Source organism: Phyllostomus discolor, chromosome 10, assembly GCF_004126475.2.
Source record: "Phyllostomus discolor isolate MPI-MPIP mPhyDis1 chromosome 10, mPhyDis1.pri.v3, whole genome shotgun sequence".
NCBI classification, from domain to species: Eukaryota; Metazoa; Chordata; class Mammalia; order Chiroptera; family Phyllostomidae; genus Phyllostomus; species Phyllostomus discolor.
Genome location: NC_040912.2, coordinates 35499445 through 35516378, shown reverse-complemented (window position 1 = coordinate 35516378; position 16934 = coordinate 35499445). Strand labels below are relative to the sequence as shown.

Genomic DNA, 16934 nt, shown 5'->3' with positions numbered 1-16934 from the left:
GATAAACCATGCTACATCCAATCATACCTGAAAGCTAATCTCTGACAGTTTTCTTTGCATTATACTAAAACACCATTAATTTGAAACCCACAAATATAAGTCCACTATTAATTCAGACCTAAGCTCTGATGAAGTTCAAATTATCTTAAAAAAAATGTTGCCAACCCAAGAAATACAGTAATAAAGAAGGAAAGGAAATTTCTCAAGTCTAAAGAAAAAGATAAAGTGATTTTCAAGCCATCTGCATGAAGTCTTGGTTTATATTTAAAATGGACTCATTTTAGAGAGTAAAAGGCATTCAGCCCAGTTATATATGTGTGTTGGATGCTACTATTCATAAGTAGATTTCAGCTCTGAGAACAAAAGACAACAGAATGGGTTTGCTTCTTTTTGAATGTATTTAATAAACAACTGCAACAACAGAAAATAAAACTGTTTTTATAGAATAACCCAATTTAACTCTATGACTTTAGAACTTAAATGATACTGTGTCTAATATCTGCCTTCTTTGCAACTGGGGCATTTTTCTAATTATAAATCAAACTACCTTTCTGAGAAATTTCATGCTGATTCAGGCGAGCAAACTAATTTGAAGGGTGCCTTGCTTTCTCATCTGCCACCTTTATTCTCCTACACAGTCTCTGGCTGGCCAAATTCAAGCCGTGTAAACCTAAAATTCACCCAACCACTTCACCTTGCCAGAGATTCAGAGAAGTAGTGCATTAAGTACTTCCGTCCTGTATGAAGTCTTTATAAGTGAAGAAAGCATATTTGTTGCCAAGGATTATTTGTACCTTCAAAGCCCAAGTGACTGAACGTTTAGGCAAATAGATCTTAAGTGGTACTAATGTCACTTCCAGGCATACAGATCAAAAAATACTCAGAAAGGCACACTGTGTACTAATCACTCACTCCAAGATGAAGCACCTGCTACAGCACAAAGGCAAGGATGGGTCTTCATTCATGAAATAGAGCTCAGTGTACATTGCAGACACTGCACAGGCCCTTCCCATACATCATCTCATTTAACTCTGCAAGAATGGTCTTATTTCTTCCATAGGGAAAAAAACACCCAGATTCAAAGAGATTAAGCAATTCTCTAAAGAAACACAGCTACTCTAAGCCAGAGTTGGATTTTAAGTGCATGTCTCACTCCCAAGGAAGTGCCTCAAATTCTAACAGATACACTGACTGTGTTACCTGATATTTGCGTTCAAGCATTCACAGTTATGTGTGGAGAATTAGGTAGTTACTTTACTCAATATGAAGGCATTTTTCAGAGGCCACAAAACTTCGACTAATCAGTGGCAAACAGATAGAAAGAAGGTTTAGTTTCCAAACATGTATGAATTTTGTGGTAATCAGAGCTCCTCAGCAACAGGGTCAGCAAAATCCCTAACAAGATGAACTTGAAAAGTCACATTGTGGAGACTGCAGAGAAGGCTAGATGAAAGGAATTCAAGGGTCCTTCCAATGCCTAGAGCCATCAATTTTCTCTCCCATGACAGGAGCGTATGTGAACTTACATACTCAGAGGTTTTGCATATTCATTTGATTAGCCTCATTTCTTGTTAATGCTCCTTTGAAAAGGAGAAAAGTAGCCCTGGCTGGTGCAGCTCAGTGGATTGAGTGCGGGCTGCAAACCAAAGTATTGCAGGTTTGATTCCCAGTCAGGATATATGCCTCGGTTGCAGGCCATGACCACCAGCAACCACACATTGATGTTTCTCTCTCTCTCTCTTTCTCCCTCCCTTCCCTCTCTAAGAAATAAATAAATAAAATCTTTTTAAAAAGTCAAATATTTAAAAAGAAAAGGAGAAAAGCTGGAGTATGATGGGAGAGAGAAATGAAAGAGCCTAAGGAGACAGAGAAAGGTAAGAAAACTTACCTGAAGACTGAGTCCATAAAACTTCTCTGGAAATTGTCTAAATTAATAAATAATTGCGAAACCTTTTTTTTCTGTTGTTAAAGTAAACTTTTTAGAAAGTTTACTTTCTAAGGTTGGGAAAGGTTGGGAAAGGGAGGGGAAAACAGGGCTGCTGACAGAGAGAACAAAGGGAGACTTACAGAATGAGAGCCCCACTCGCCGCCGTCGGTGAGCTTGACCCACTTGTCGGCAGTGGTGTCCATCTCCTGGCACTGATCGTTCTGAATCTGCGGGGCCAACACAACGGCTCGTGAATGCTGGTTGTGTTAACTGTGTACTCCACACAGGACAAGCTGTGGGAGCTTCTTTCAATATGTACATTAAACAATGCCCATGAGTACCTCTCTGCGAATAAACACATATGACCTCTGAAGCCTAAGTGACAACTGCATATGAGGGAGAGGTTGTAGGTAAACCATTGTCATTATTTTTACAAAAAGTCTAGTTCACTGAGAAGTAAGGAGGGGGCTGGTTAAGGGAAAGAAAGAGCAAGCTGTTAATATTGAAAATCTACTTAAAGAGAAAAAGTAGTTACAAAAATCTTACCAAATTGTTTTAGAAGTTTACATTCACCATGTAGGCCCAATGGTACAAAAACTAAGTTTATTTTTTTACAATATTTGGGGCAGTAAGATCTTAAGTTAATAAATAAAGGGTTTTTTTGTGTGTGTGTTTCCATTCCCGAGTACTTAGTCTGGAATATATGGGTTTGCAACTGCAGTCAAAGTCCCAGATTTTCAAACATTAATCATTTGCCATACCAATTCAAAAGGCTACAGCTAATACGTTTAGCACCAAACATTCTGTGCTTTCCAGAAAATTCTTCCAAAATGCCTACGGTTCGAGACCCTACTCTTCTAGGTCTACCAAGAAGATGAGAACATCAAAAGTTAGGCCATCTGCCCTGGCTGGCGCAGCTCAGTGGATTGAGCGCGGGCTGGGAACCAAAGTGTCCCAGGTTCGATTCCCAGCCAGGGTACATGCCTGGGTTGCAGGCCATAACCCCCAGCAACCGCACATGATGTTTCTCTCTCTCTCTCTCCCTCCCTCCCTCCCCTCTCTAAAAATAAATAAATAAAATCTTAAAAAAAAATTCACACAACTCAACAACAAAAAATCAAAAAAAAAAAAAGTTAGGCCATCTTTAGAATAATACTGCGCAATAGTCAGTAACAGAGTAGAGTTAAAATAGGGTCTCTTCATCTATGCTACTTCCACCCAAATAGCTATTTCTTTCTTTTCTAAATCATTTTGCTTCTTCATTCATCCTCTTGACCACTTTGCAAACAACACAAACATATTCTCCATCAGACAAATTTCCTAAAGACTTACTAACTAGAAAATAGATCCTTTACCATGCAAATACCAAAGAATTTCCACTACTGATGATATTGGCTTTAATTGAATTTAACTATTTTCTTTATATTATAATCCTAATGGCTATTTTCATGTAAGTGTTAAGCCATTTTAAAACAGATATGGACCCAGCATAGACCTTTGGAGGTCAGTGTTTGGATAAGCTGACAGCTTTTTTTCAGCCAAAATCAAACATCATATGTCATGACGACCTTCTTTCTCCCAGCGTTCTAGAGACATGAGTTTCATTATTTGTTCTCAAAGTAACTAGCAATGGTATAACCTTGGTCCAGTCACTCACTCTTTCTAGGTTTCAGTCCCACCATTTAATAAGGGGGGTGGGGCTAAATGAAAGTCCCACGCCATTCTAAAATTAAATACTTTATTGTTTTAAATTATGTAATGTCCACAGGAACAACTGCATCTTTTGGTCCTCAGACATTCTTTCCATTAACCCTTGTAGGGTTATCATGAGCAACCTGCCCCTCTGAATCAAAAAATCACAACCTATGAAGCTGAAATACCAATAAAAGAAGGAATGGGAACTTACCATACGTCTTCAGTCTATCACCAGAAGAACAAGAGCATTATTGCAAGAAAGTAAGGAAACTCTGTGCCCTGGAGTACCTTTATTGACAGCTCTCAAAGCACTTGCCGGACAGCACAAAACCAAGTGCTTATTCAAACAATTATACAATTACCTTGCTTCTTAACTTCATTTTAGTTTCACTAATATTGCAAAACTGTCCCATCAAATAGGTAATACCTCAGTCTGAGAAGTGTTTTGCAAACAAAAAGCAGCTTAAAAAGCACATCTGTTTGATTGTTGCTTAACATCTTAAACTCATCAAAGGATACGAGAGCTCGGAGGGCTCCTTTAAAGGTCTGGTCACACCATCCACTTGACAAAAGCAAATACTGAGGGCTGAGAAGTTAACTTAGTTGCCCAATAACCCACAGCTGGCACTTGCAGAGATGGGACTAGGGCCAGAATCACCAGACTTCAAATCTAAGGTCCATACTTTAATCAAAACTTTCTCCTCCTCCCAAACTTGTGATTTAGAAATGTCCATTATCGAGAGCAATATATATTTGTTTTAGAATTGCTAGAACACTTCCTCCTGAAATCTGTACCACAGAAACATTTGGCAAGATATTTTGCCAGTGATTTGCACAACACACACTTTTTTAAATATACAAGGTCTATCTGAAAACATTTTCTCAAACATTCCAGTCACTGCCACAACAAATATTTGCTACATTAGCTACAGTCTATATAAAATAGTTAAACAACTTTAAAGATAACAGCTGATTCTGTTAGACTGCTACTTTATCCTGTGTTCTGTAATGCTATTTAATCTCTCGCCAGGGACATCAGCGGTCCCATCCAGTGTTCCTTCAGATGGCGCAAACCAACAGGATCAGAATCATACATCCACCTCTGCCTCTGCAATACTGCCCATGACTACACTTAAATAATTCAAATATTTGAATCTGCAGAGGAAAAAGAACTGTTTTAAACAAAACTAACACTGGCAAGACATTTTTAACAAAATAGCATCTGTAGCTACAAAAATCACAATTTAAAAGGGATCTGAAGGAAAATCCTTGTCATGCAGAAAGTCTACACCAAATGGTTGGCTAATCATCATAACCAAAAGTTAAACAAGTGTTACTCTACAAGGCAAGAACTCAGAGGTGAAGAGGCATTATTGGCCAGAAAATAAAATATTGTAGAAAAAAGTAAAGTTTCTTTTCAGTATCAAAAGATTCGGTTAACACACACACACAAAACTGAGGAGGCATAAAGTATGATGGAAACCACGGATTAAGGTAAATTTTACATGAATGTCCCTTAAAAAGTAAACTTCAGAATATAAAAGGCCTTACAAAGAACTCAAAGAAGATGTTGTTGTCGACATACTGGTACTCAAAGAAGACGTAACCTGATTTCTTCAAATGCACAGCATAGATCAGAGACACGGTGCAGTCGTCACGGTTTGACTCTATGTAATTCCCACGAGGGATCCAAGAAGAGCTGAGGAAACAAAACAAGAGGCATTGTAGATCAGCATTCAGAAACCTCTTCTGTTTACAAGTTATGTAACTCAGATTCAAAAGTAGTTCCATCAGCAAGGCACAGCAGGGAAGACCACAAGCTTTTCTCAAACTCCAAGGCCAACACCATTATGGAAAAAGATTCATTTCCGTATAGCACATGACTTTCTAAATCTTGGTAAGATCAATTTTGCTATGAAACTGCTATTTTCACCAAAAATTTGATCACTAAAGAGACAATCACTAATTCTACTAGTCTTGGGTGAAATTGATCTCTCAAATAACATCTGAAATTTTATGCATTAACACATACACAGCAGTAGGGGGGAAAGAGGTTTCTTGATATGAGAGAAGAAATAGTTCTAGAAAAAGCCCATTTCAAATGAACCTAAATAAATAGAGAGCAGCATGACTGCTAAGGGGAGCAGGAAGGTGGGGGGTGGAGGGATTGAGGAAAAAGGACTCGTGGACATGGACAACAGTGTGGTGATTGGGGTAGGGAGGTATAAGGGGACTAAATGGTAAAAGAAAAGAAACCTAAATAAAATATAGATCACAGTTTCATAGCATTAAAAGTCTGGAATTTTTATCTAAAAAACAAAATGAAAAATTAAAAAATACACTGGTGAACAAAATTCGGGTTGTAAATCTGACCATAAGTTAATGCTTAGATTTAACCTAATCATGAGTTATGTGTCAAATTTTGGGGTAAAAAAAATTCCAACCAAACTGTATGATAATACAACTTAATATACTTCTCTTTAGATCTAACTTTTTACCTAGATCATAAGAGTGAGATTTTGGCAGATTCTTTCCTTTTTCTACCAGAAAAACAATCTAAACAGGAGACTGAGACCTTCACATCCCAACCTGATTGACCAGTACTGGATTCGCCCTTTCTCTTCAACCGTCTACTAAACTGAATGAAATGCATGAGCCGTTTTCAGGCACTGACAATAGGCAGTGCAGGACCAGATTCCTGAGGGCAGGAAAACACATGAGGTAAGCCCAATTTGACCTTGGCCTCATTCCTCAGGACACTTGCCAAACCGGTGACACCAGGAGATGGCACCCAAGCAAAGCACAGGGGTCTCACTGAGCTGAGGAGCAGAAATGAGTGCTTGGGGCAGCTGAAAACACTGGAATTGATAGGCATGAGAATCAGAGAACACCGTGGCTCTGGAAGTCTGTAGAGTTTCTCTGTAGGGGCTGGGCTTGGGGCTGGAATGAGTATGGAGGCCTAGCAGCCACTGCAAAGCTGAGGCATAATCAAAAAGGTCACTTTAATGGGAGTCAATGGAACTCAAATCCAGCCAGGGAGGAAAAAACTTGATAACCTACTAGACACTTAAAATTCCAGAATTGCCACACCTTATAAAGGCCATGCCCTATAGCAGGTGTCAGCAAACTTTTTCATAAAGGGCCAGAGAGGAAATACTTTTGCCATGTAGACAATCTATCCCTTGCAATACCTAACTCTGCCACTATTGCTCCAAAGCAGCCATAGACAATACATAAATAATGGGCGCCGCTATGTTCCAATGCAATTTAATTTGCAAAAGTAGAGGGAGGGCTCACAGGCCTAGTTTTGCCAACTCTGGCCCTAGAATAAAGGTCATGACCTAGAACTAAGTGTGAAACCAATACAGAGCCACCCTAAAAAATAGTAAAATCAGACCTGATGAGATAAAGGTGCTCTTCCAGTAAACAGACTGCCTGCCAGAGCAAAATCCAACAACCTTTAAGTGAAAAAGACAATCTGCTTTCCCTACATCTTAATATTTGCATTCTTCATGTCTGGGATCAAATAAAATTTACTAGACAGGCAAAGAAATGAGAAAATCTGACCCTTGATTGAGAAAAAAGACATTCCAAGGAAACAGACAAGGAATTAAGACAGCCCTTATGAATATAATCAACATTAAATAAAAGATAAACACAGTGAGTAAATCCTATGTCCAAAAAATATTCTTCAAAAATGAGGCCAAACTAAAAATAAATAAAGACTTTAGGTAAATAAAAGCTGATAGAATTTTTGAGCAACAAATATGTAAAAAAATAATAAAGGAAATTTTATAGGCTGAGAAAGTAATACTAGTTGAACATCCAATCTATATGAAAATGAGGGGAAATAGGGAAGGAGGCAGGGAACATATCTATCAGCACAGCTAGTAAGTTCCAGCATCCTCAGCTCATGGAAAATGTTTGAGTTCCTTGTCAGAAGGTAGTCGGAGGCCGAAAGCTTAACAACATGGCCATGGAAAAGGAAATGTTACACAGTCAATGCAAGGGAATGGAAAGGATTACAGACCAAAGATAAACATTTTGTTTTGTTTTGTTTTTTCAAAATACTTTCACATTCCTCCATCAGCATCATAGGCAACGTTAATAATCTAATCAATTAAAAGTAGAAATTAAGCAAATGGGCTTTCCACTTCACATATTCAACCCACTCTTATAGGAAATCAAGTGTCTAAATAAAGGCTATACATTCTTCCTTTCAAAAGGGAAAAGAAAAAAAACTGAAATTATCCATTAAAAATCAGAGAAGGGTTTATAGATATGCCACTGGCTCAAGTGTAGTTATACATATATTATTAGAAAATTAATTTGTTTTTATAACAGCTTTATCACATTTTTACATATGGTATCTATTATGTCCTGAGAACAATTATTTTAACTTCATAAAAATTAAGCTACATTATTTGTAATAACTGTCCAAAAATATGATTCTTTGTCATTAGTTTATCTATAATCCGAATCAGTACCAAGATTATCCTCAACTTCTTTTTAGAAAAGAGCAACTACACCCTTCTCAACTGTTCAATGGAGATCCAGTCGTTCCTTTGGGTTCTTACTTGTTACAGCCATCTGGCCTGGTGTCGGAAGGGCCAACCACAGTGTCCATGAATGTTGCAACGTTGGAAAATCCTGCCGGTAATTCATCCCATTCATCAAATTTGATGCCACTGCCCAAGGAGTAGGTGCCTTCACCACATTTACTGCATACCTGGTTCTTCATCTCTAGATACTCTCCAGAAGCACAGGAGAAAGCTGGGAGACAGAAGAATATATAACCCATTAGTCACCAGATTCCCCATCAATTTCCTCCCGTTCACACTTTACCAGAATTCTTTTTATAAAACTCCGCTCATGTCACAACCTCATTAAAGCTTTCCAAAGTCTCCCTCATCACTGCTTGCACTTCAGAATCTGGCCCCAACCTGTTCTCCAGCCTCATCCCTTGCCCCAGCCTTTTCCAAGCATAACAAAATTCATATCATTTTAAAATATTTCATCCTCTTTCTTGTTGCTGTGGTCTTCTTTCTCTAGAGGTACTGACCAACCCACCTACTCTATTTGGAAAACTCTCATTCCTAACTCAAAAATGACCCCTTTATAACAGACCTCCCTGACCCCAACCAACCAGACAGTTGGTTTTGCCTCCCTCTGTGCCCCTACTCATCATACATCCATTAAAGCAACATATATACAATATATAAATATAAATAAATAAATACAAATATACAGAGAGAAATCTATATATACATATATAGAGAGAGAGAGAGACATCAAAAGGAACACCACTTATCAGTTGATGTGAGGCTTTGAGCTTCTAGAAAGCAAGGGTCATTATTTTTGGGCCTGTAATTGTAGCCATCAAATACTAAGTCCAAATAAAAGGTAGATGCAATAAGTAAACAAGTATCTCCACTCTGGAAACATGAGACTTTTTTTTTTAATACTTACCACTCCAACCTAGTCATTTCCAGAACCTCCATCTTATCACTCATGTCAAGTTTTCTGCTAATTCTGAGAACTGTGGCCAGAAATCATGGACAATGGGACTGGTAGTTGACAAAGTTACAGAAGAGAAGGTGGTATTGCTGCTCAGTTATTACTCGTTCAATAAATGCAAATCTATGTCCCCTGAGTGCGTGGCTCTGCACTCAACGTGGTATTACTGACTCAATCATAGCAAAGGGTTTTTAATCCTTTAATCAGGATATTATACAAACAAGAACAAAATAAAACCTTCAAATTATCAGATAAAGAAAAACAAATCTCCCACTGGAGAGTAAAGCAGCAAAGCCTCACATTTAGGTTGATTCTCCTTTTAGAATGCATTTGGAAACTTACCCAAAAGATAAAAACACGCTAATTTTGAAAAACTTAAAAAAAAGAGCTAAAACCCACACTCATCTACTTAACCACTAAATAAATACAGTAAGATTTTTTTTTTTCAGAAAAGCTTAAGATGCTATACAATGAACTTCTAATTTTGAGATCAGCATCCCCAAATTAGTAAAATATCAGAAAATAAGGAAAGGTCAGGCACAGAATATTGAATGCTGGCTACAAGGTCAAAATAAGGAACCAGATTGTACTACTTTCTAAGTCTGTGACCTTGAGTGAGTTACTTCACTTCTTCAGGCCTCAGTTCTTACCTCTGAAAAATGAGCCCTTTTTTTTTAATACTTACCACTCCAACCTAGTCATTTCCAGAACCTCCATCTTATTACTTATGCCAAGTTTTCTGCTAATTCTGAGAACTGTGCCCAGAAGTCATGGACAATGGGACTGGTAGTTGACAAAGTTACAGAAAAGAAGGTAGTGCTGCTGCTCAGTTATTACTCATCCAATAAATGCAAATCTATGTCCCCCGAGGGCGTAATCCCCTGAGGCAATCATAGTATTGCCTCATACAGCTATACTGAGAAAATAAAATATAAAGTAGTTAGCATAGTGCCTAGCTTTAATAAATGTTCACCACATGTAATTATTATCACTACAAGTACTAGCAACAGAGAAGCACAGTTATGATTTTTTTTTTATTTTACTTTCTTCAGTTTGTAGGTCTTCTAGTAAATTGATAATATAAACCAAGAGCTAATGTTACACCAAATCAAGGATCTGTACACTACAGCTCACAAGCCAAATCTAGCCACCTGCCTAAGTTTGTAAATAAACTTGTATTGAAACATAATCATAACCATTCATTGACATATTCATTTTATACCATAATGGCAGAGTCAAATAGTTGTGACAGAGACTATATCGCCTGCTAAGCTAAAAATACTTACTTTCTGATAAAGTTATCTTCAAAGTATAGTTCAGTGTCCAAAATTGGACTTTTAATAACAAGTAATATTATATGACAAGTTGGTATAGAGGACTCTAGAAGCTAAAAAGGAGAAGATTGTTTTTGTGTTATTTCAGGGTTCATTGCCCTTTGAAATAATTAAGAATATACCCAACTATTTCAGGGGTGTTTCCTTGTCTAAGACCAGAAGGAAAACTGAGAAAGTTGAAAGTGAGGTACTGAGTATTTATTACAGTCAGTCCTGTCTATCTGCAGTGGTTGTATAAAGCTGTGGACACCAATGAATCCTAAACCATTGCTCCCAGAGAAAACAGAGTGTTAGGCTCCTGCAAACCTCTGGTCAATACCTTTATTAACAGATTAATATATAATCTTGTTTTATGTGTGTTTCAGTTTAAAAACATCTTATTTAATATATTGTTGATTCATTAACATTGAGTTTCTGGCCAAGAGCATCACAACTCATACTTGAATGAAGCTTATTTAACACATCAATTTTCTCCACAGGGTGCAGCCCGACCTTCTTGTACTGAAATCACTAGCCAGCACTTCAGTACTATTTTAAACAGTAAAATCACCAATTAAAAGCACAGAAATGCAAAATTCATGGTATTAACTGGACAGTGAAAAGGACCCTTGTTAACAATACAAGGAATGAAATAAGAAGGCAGAATGTCACCTTGTTCAACCTCAGTTGGTACCAAGTGGTCAGGTGACTCAAATTTTTACTGCTCTACACAAATCTACAAATAACTGTAGAAGTATCATGTGTATTGATTTGTAGGTTACAAATAGAATGTATAAAGTAGATGAATTTGCAAATATGGAATCCATGAGTAATGCAGACTGATGTATTCATAATGGACTCATGCAGAAAATACTATGCCCACTGACCAAATGAAAAAACTGAGGAACAGTACATTAAGTAACCTGTTTAGAAATGTACCCAGTTAACAAGTGACAAAGATGGTATTTCAGCTTAGCTCTGTCTGATTCTAAAGCTGGTGTCCCCCAAAAATTCATTTCAAACAATTATTACAATCAATGCAAAAGGGCAAGCAAATTCCAAATGAACTCATTATTATATTTCACACCATTCTTCATTTGCTGTCTTGAACTGCTAAACAATGTTCATGTGTGTCATAAAGCAATAACTATTCCCAACACTCAGATTTCTTGTGGAGTGTTTAATATATCATACCCAAAACACATATTTGTGAAATACTTTGGCAAGTTACTAACTTCCGTAACTCTCAATGCCTTTGCCTGTAAAATAATATCTATTTGTTTTGAGAATAAATGAAATGTTCTACATAAAGCATTTAGCAATGGGCCTGGCATAAAACACATGACAAATGTTAGCTACAGTTTTGAATAATACAGTTCAGGGGCCTGGGACAATGATAATTCTGCCACTGTATTGATGAGTTCATCTCTCCTCAGAGTAATTATGTATTATGTAGTCAAAGTTAGTCAAGTGAGTCTAGGGACTATCATAATACAGGGAGCTGAAGATTGTGAAGTGTCTTTTATTTTGATCACTTCATACTCCTCATTCTTTTTTTCCATCTGGAATTCAGCTCTACAGCCATATGCCAAAGGAACCCAAGAGTCACACATTCTCATTAAACACAACTCCCTCCCTGAGATTATGTCAGCACCGCACTGTTAACCTCTCTGGGCGGTCACCAACAATGAGCAGCTTTTCCTTTTCTGATATCTTCTTTCTGAGCCACATCCACTTTCTACTTCAATATTGCTTTCTTGGTCTTCAGTTTTTAGTTGGATTTTAAAGGCTTTATAATCTTTAAAAGCCTTTGACTGCACTCTTTTCATTCAAATGCATTTAGAATACAATATAGGACCCTTTCAACAAAAGCAGGATGATGAACAGTTATTATAAATGGGTGTTGTAACTGTTGTAAATGTGAGTTGACTATGTTTAACTTGAACATTTAGTCACTTCTAAAATAAATACTATTTTTCTTCAACAACCTTGAAATAGAAGATAAGCAAACTCCAAAGTCCTGATATGAGAACAGAAAGACCTTATTTGCATAAGGTCACATAATACTTAATAACGTTCTTAATCTGTGATTTCATAATATTTACCTAATCATCCTACTTCTTCAAGTCTAAACTGTAACCAAGAGGTCATGTGCTAATTTCAGTGTTCTTTGTCACAGCTTTATGCCTCTTCTTTTTTGCCATCTATTTCTGTAACGGTGAATTTAGTAAAGGTTAAAATATGCAGGTATGAAGAACTGGAAATGGAAAAATGCCATTTATCATCATCTGTCACCAACTTGCAAACAGCTGGGATGACCCTCTGCACCTCCATCACATTCCAATGAGAATACCACTTCCTCTTCCTCCCTCATAAGACTGCTCACAGTCCAACGAGACACTGTGAAAACTACTTGGAATGTAAAAAAGTGAGGGGAAAATCTAAAGCATTAATAGGATTGTATAACCACCCAGTATAACGTACCAAATAATGATTATTAAACTAAATCATTTATATGCTGATTATCACTGAAAATTTATGCCTAACTATAAAAATATCTCTCTTTACTTTCACCTCATGCTTTGAAAAGTTACTGCTATCAATTACATTTATTCATAATTCATCCATTTTCTGTTTAACTCAAGGTTATTACTGAAATGTGTTTTTTAAACTGTAAACAGTAATATCAAAGAGTAATAAAAGGATATTCAATTCATTTGTGTAATGAGAAGATGAATTAGTGACCCTATACAATGTCATTATAGGTAAGTATAGGGATATCACACTATATTACATTAATTCATTCAAAAAATATTTCTGGAGTACCTAATATTTGCTAGGCAAACAAAGCTATTTTGGTAAGAAGAAACAGTCCCTCCTATCATAGATCTTCTATTCTAGTCAAGTCTAGAATTATCTTCCTCAAAATAGATCACATTTACATTTCACTAAGCTACAATTCACTGTAAAATATACCTTATCTTTTAACCTATTAGCTAAATTAAAAAATAATTACATACATTTGTGAGAAAACATTTAATTAAATCAATTCCAGAATTAAGGCAAGTCTTTATGTCTATTCCCCAATTGTTTAGTTTCATTTAAATAAGATAAATAAGATTAAAGCTATAGGCATTGTTATTACTGGCTATAAAAGAATGCTCTACAACCATTATTATTTAGTACCATTAATGGCCATATAAACAGGAAAAATAATGCACAGTGTTTGGACCTCAAAGCTGATAAATTTTACCTTCATTAATCACTTAGCCAAGTCAATATTATTATCACATAACTAAAACTTCAACTGCCTGTCATGATTCTTCTCACAGAAAAAACAAATGAAGGTAGGGAATGGCATTTAAGAGACACTGAACATCGCGTTGGATCTCAGCTTTTCTTCCTCCCTCAGTGCTAGTGATGAGGAGAACACTTGACCACCATCTTTTTAAGCTCTTATTTGTGAAATTCCTAGAAAAGAAAAAAATAGCTTCTATCTCTCACTTTACAAAAATGAGACAGAGAGACTCCAAAACCATACTATAATAAAAGGCTATTTCTTGCTGAAGTTCTCAATCACATTAAGTACTCTACGAAAATTTACGTATTTCACAAGTTATGGAATCTGAGGCATGATTTGGTCATAGAATAATTAAATCATGATATATAATAATACTTTAAACCGCCAGAATGAACAAAAGGAACTTTTCAGATTATCTGGTACCAATCCTCCCAATACAGATCCCAAGGTTCCTCAGCTGTGTGCCCTTGAGCAACTTTTCTGCAGTCACTCCAGGCAAACTCTCCATCTAACAGACTTCCCTGAACCCCCACCCCAGGACTCTACCTTATAAAGAGACTCCTTGCAGTACCATGAAACCAGAAGATTTTATTGTGATTAAGCTAAGAAAAACCCACTGTCCTCATCTGAAGTGAAAAAGAATAGCATTTTTAAAAACTCTTCTTAGATATCAAAAAACATAAGTTCTAGTTCCATCAGTCCTGCTTAGTCACATGAGGTAACACACAAGCTGCCATATAAACTCTGAGGCAGCAAGATCAAACCATTAGAACCAAATTCCTAAAGCCCAACCCTATCAGGAACAATCTTTAATTTTTCATTAAGACTTGGGGATAAAGTTGTAGACCACAGAGATATAAAGTTTAAGATCAGATTTGTGAAGTTCTTTGACAGAGAAGGAAGAAAAATCATTTCATCTCTCATTTTATAAAAATGAAATCAAGGCAGGAGACATACAAAAAGGTACATTAATATCAGTTCTGGCTAATGTTCTCTAATTCACTGTCCTCTGAAACAAATATTTAGCAAAAGTATTGCCTCTACGTCTCTGAAAATGAATCCTCACCTCTAACATCCTTTCCAATGCATGGGTAGGACCACCCATTCCATCAGGTAGGACTGTACAGTCATCACTGTGCTTCCCAGACAGAACTCAACATCCAGAAGATGTCCCCCACCCCACTCTGCTTTAAAAAAAAAAATTAGTGTACTTAGTTTCTTGGCAGGAAAACTGATCAGCAAATTCTAACTAAGGCAGTTTTTACCTTTAAAAATAATATAAATGTATTTGACTGTGGCTTCTTGGCTTCAGTGTTTGATGGGAGAGGAGATCAATTCCAGTTCATAGGGCGTCAATGACAAAGGGTTTATAGGAAAAAAAAAAATGCAACAGTGAAAGTCAGGGGAAGGAAACTGGTCAGAGTATTTGATGAGGTCACCAGTGGGGGCAGAACAATACATCTGTTAAATTAGTCTTCTCTACTTTCAATTACGTCCTAACACTGATTCTTATCCTCCTGAACTCTTCCTCTTAGAAAGTGTCAGTCACCCTCTACTTCCTGGTAGTCTTTCTGCCCTTGATTCTGCAGTTTTCAGGGCTGAGTTCTCTCATCTCCTGATAAAACGCTTTTTTTTTTTTCAGAGCAGCTCTCTCAAGCATAGCTCCCATCAAACACTACAACTGATGAAAAGTCTGATTTGGAACTATTCTTTTAACGGTCTCATCTGTCCCTGCCTTTCACCCCTTGCTCGTGTGTTGCTGAGCAGATTTAACTTCAACACTCTGCACACCTGGAACTCAATGAATTGACATCCCAGACTAAGCCTGTTGAGTACAGTGTTTCTATCCTTTTACACGTAAAATGAGTTTTACAGATCTGATTAGATTTCTGTGTTTCACCTACAGAAAAGAGACACTGAAGTCGGTCTCTAATTTGAGGGCATCAACAAATATCTCAGTGTTTAGAGCTTTCTTAGGAGTCATGAGAGGGTTAGAACTCCTCTCCTCTAGCAAAGAATAAAATGAGACTCTGTTTTCAATTAAGAATGTCTATAGTTGAAAAAAATCAATATTTTTCTAATACATGTTAAATAAAAAGTATTACATATATATACATACACACACACACACACACACACACACACATATATATATATATATCTCCAGCACTCACAATTTCCTAGGCACAGAAAAAAAAATGCTAACTTCTCATTGTTTATGATGATATAACTACAAATGTGCCCTAAATTCTGAATGTAGTTATCTTACCTTTCAGAAAAAATATACACAATTAAGAATAAAATCTCCCAGACATGAAAAAGCTGAAGGAGTTCATCTCCACCAAACCAATATTACAAGAAATGTTAAAGATACTTTTTTAAGAAGAAAAAAATTAAAAATATTAATAAGATAATATTGCAAAGAAAAAAGTCTCACTGACAAAGGCAAACACATTATAAAATTGGTGTATCAACCAACACTAAAGCTAGTACAAAGGTTAAAAGGCCAAAGTAGGGAGACCAGGTGTAATTACAACAGTAAATTAAGAGAAACACACAAACATACACAAACAAAAGAATTTAAAAAAATAATGAGAAAACATAAACATAGAGGGGTGGGTAAAAATGGTAGTAATTTTAGAATGTGTCCTAGCTCAAGCAACCATCAACTTTAAAATAGACTGCTATAAACACAGCTTAGTATATATGAAGAACATGGTAACCACAAACCAAAACTGTACAAGAGAGTAAGAGGAAAAATGAAAAAAGAAAAGACATCCAAACACAACACTACAGAAAGCCACCACCACACAACAGGAGAGAGCAAGAGAATAAGAAAAAAAATAAAGAACTACAAAAATAATCAGAAAACAATTAATAAAATTGCAATAACTACATAACTATCAATAATTACTTTAAATGAAATGGATTAAAGGTTCCAATCAGAAGACAAATAGATAAAAATCATGTGGTACATATACACAATGGGATATAACTCAGCCATAAAAAGGGTGAAATCTCATCATTTTTGACAGCATGGATGGATCTAGAGGGTACTATGCTAAGTGAAACAAGTCAGACAGAGAAAGGCTAATAGTATGATTTTATTTATATAGGGAATCCAAAAAAAAAACAAAAGAAATAAGCAAAACAAAAACAAACACATAGACACAGAGAACAA

General features: G+C 36.4%; 1 protein-coding gene across 3 annotated transcripts in view; it reads right to left on the bottom strand.

Moving 5' to 3' along the window:
* The window catches only part of ELAPOR2 (endosome-lysosome associated apoptosis and autophagy regulator family member 2), a 184453-nt gene that overhangs the window by 73287 nt on the left and 94232 nt on the right, over positions 1 to 16934 (bottom strand). For 2 of the 3 annotated variants that reach the window (XM_028526179.2, XM_036010671.1), the window contains 3 exons: positions 8200 to 8395; positions 5174 to 5321; positions 2068 to 2154 (listed from right to left, as the gene is read on the bottom strand). In XM_028526179.2, coding sequence (XP_028381980.1) covers positions 2068 to 2154; positions 5174 to 5321; positions 8200 to 8395 — 431 coding nt within the window. Of the gene's footprint in view, positions 1 to 547; positions 1584 to 2067; positions 2155 to 5173; positions 5322 to 8199; positions 8396 to 16934 lie in introns of those variants that run through there. The other variant, XM_036010672.1, reaches the window with a different exon arrangement.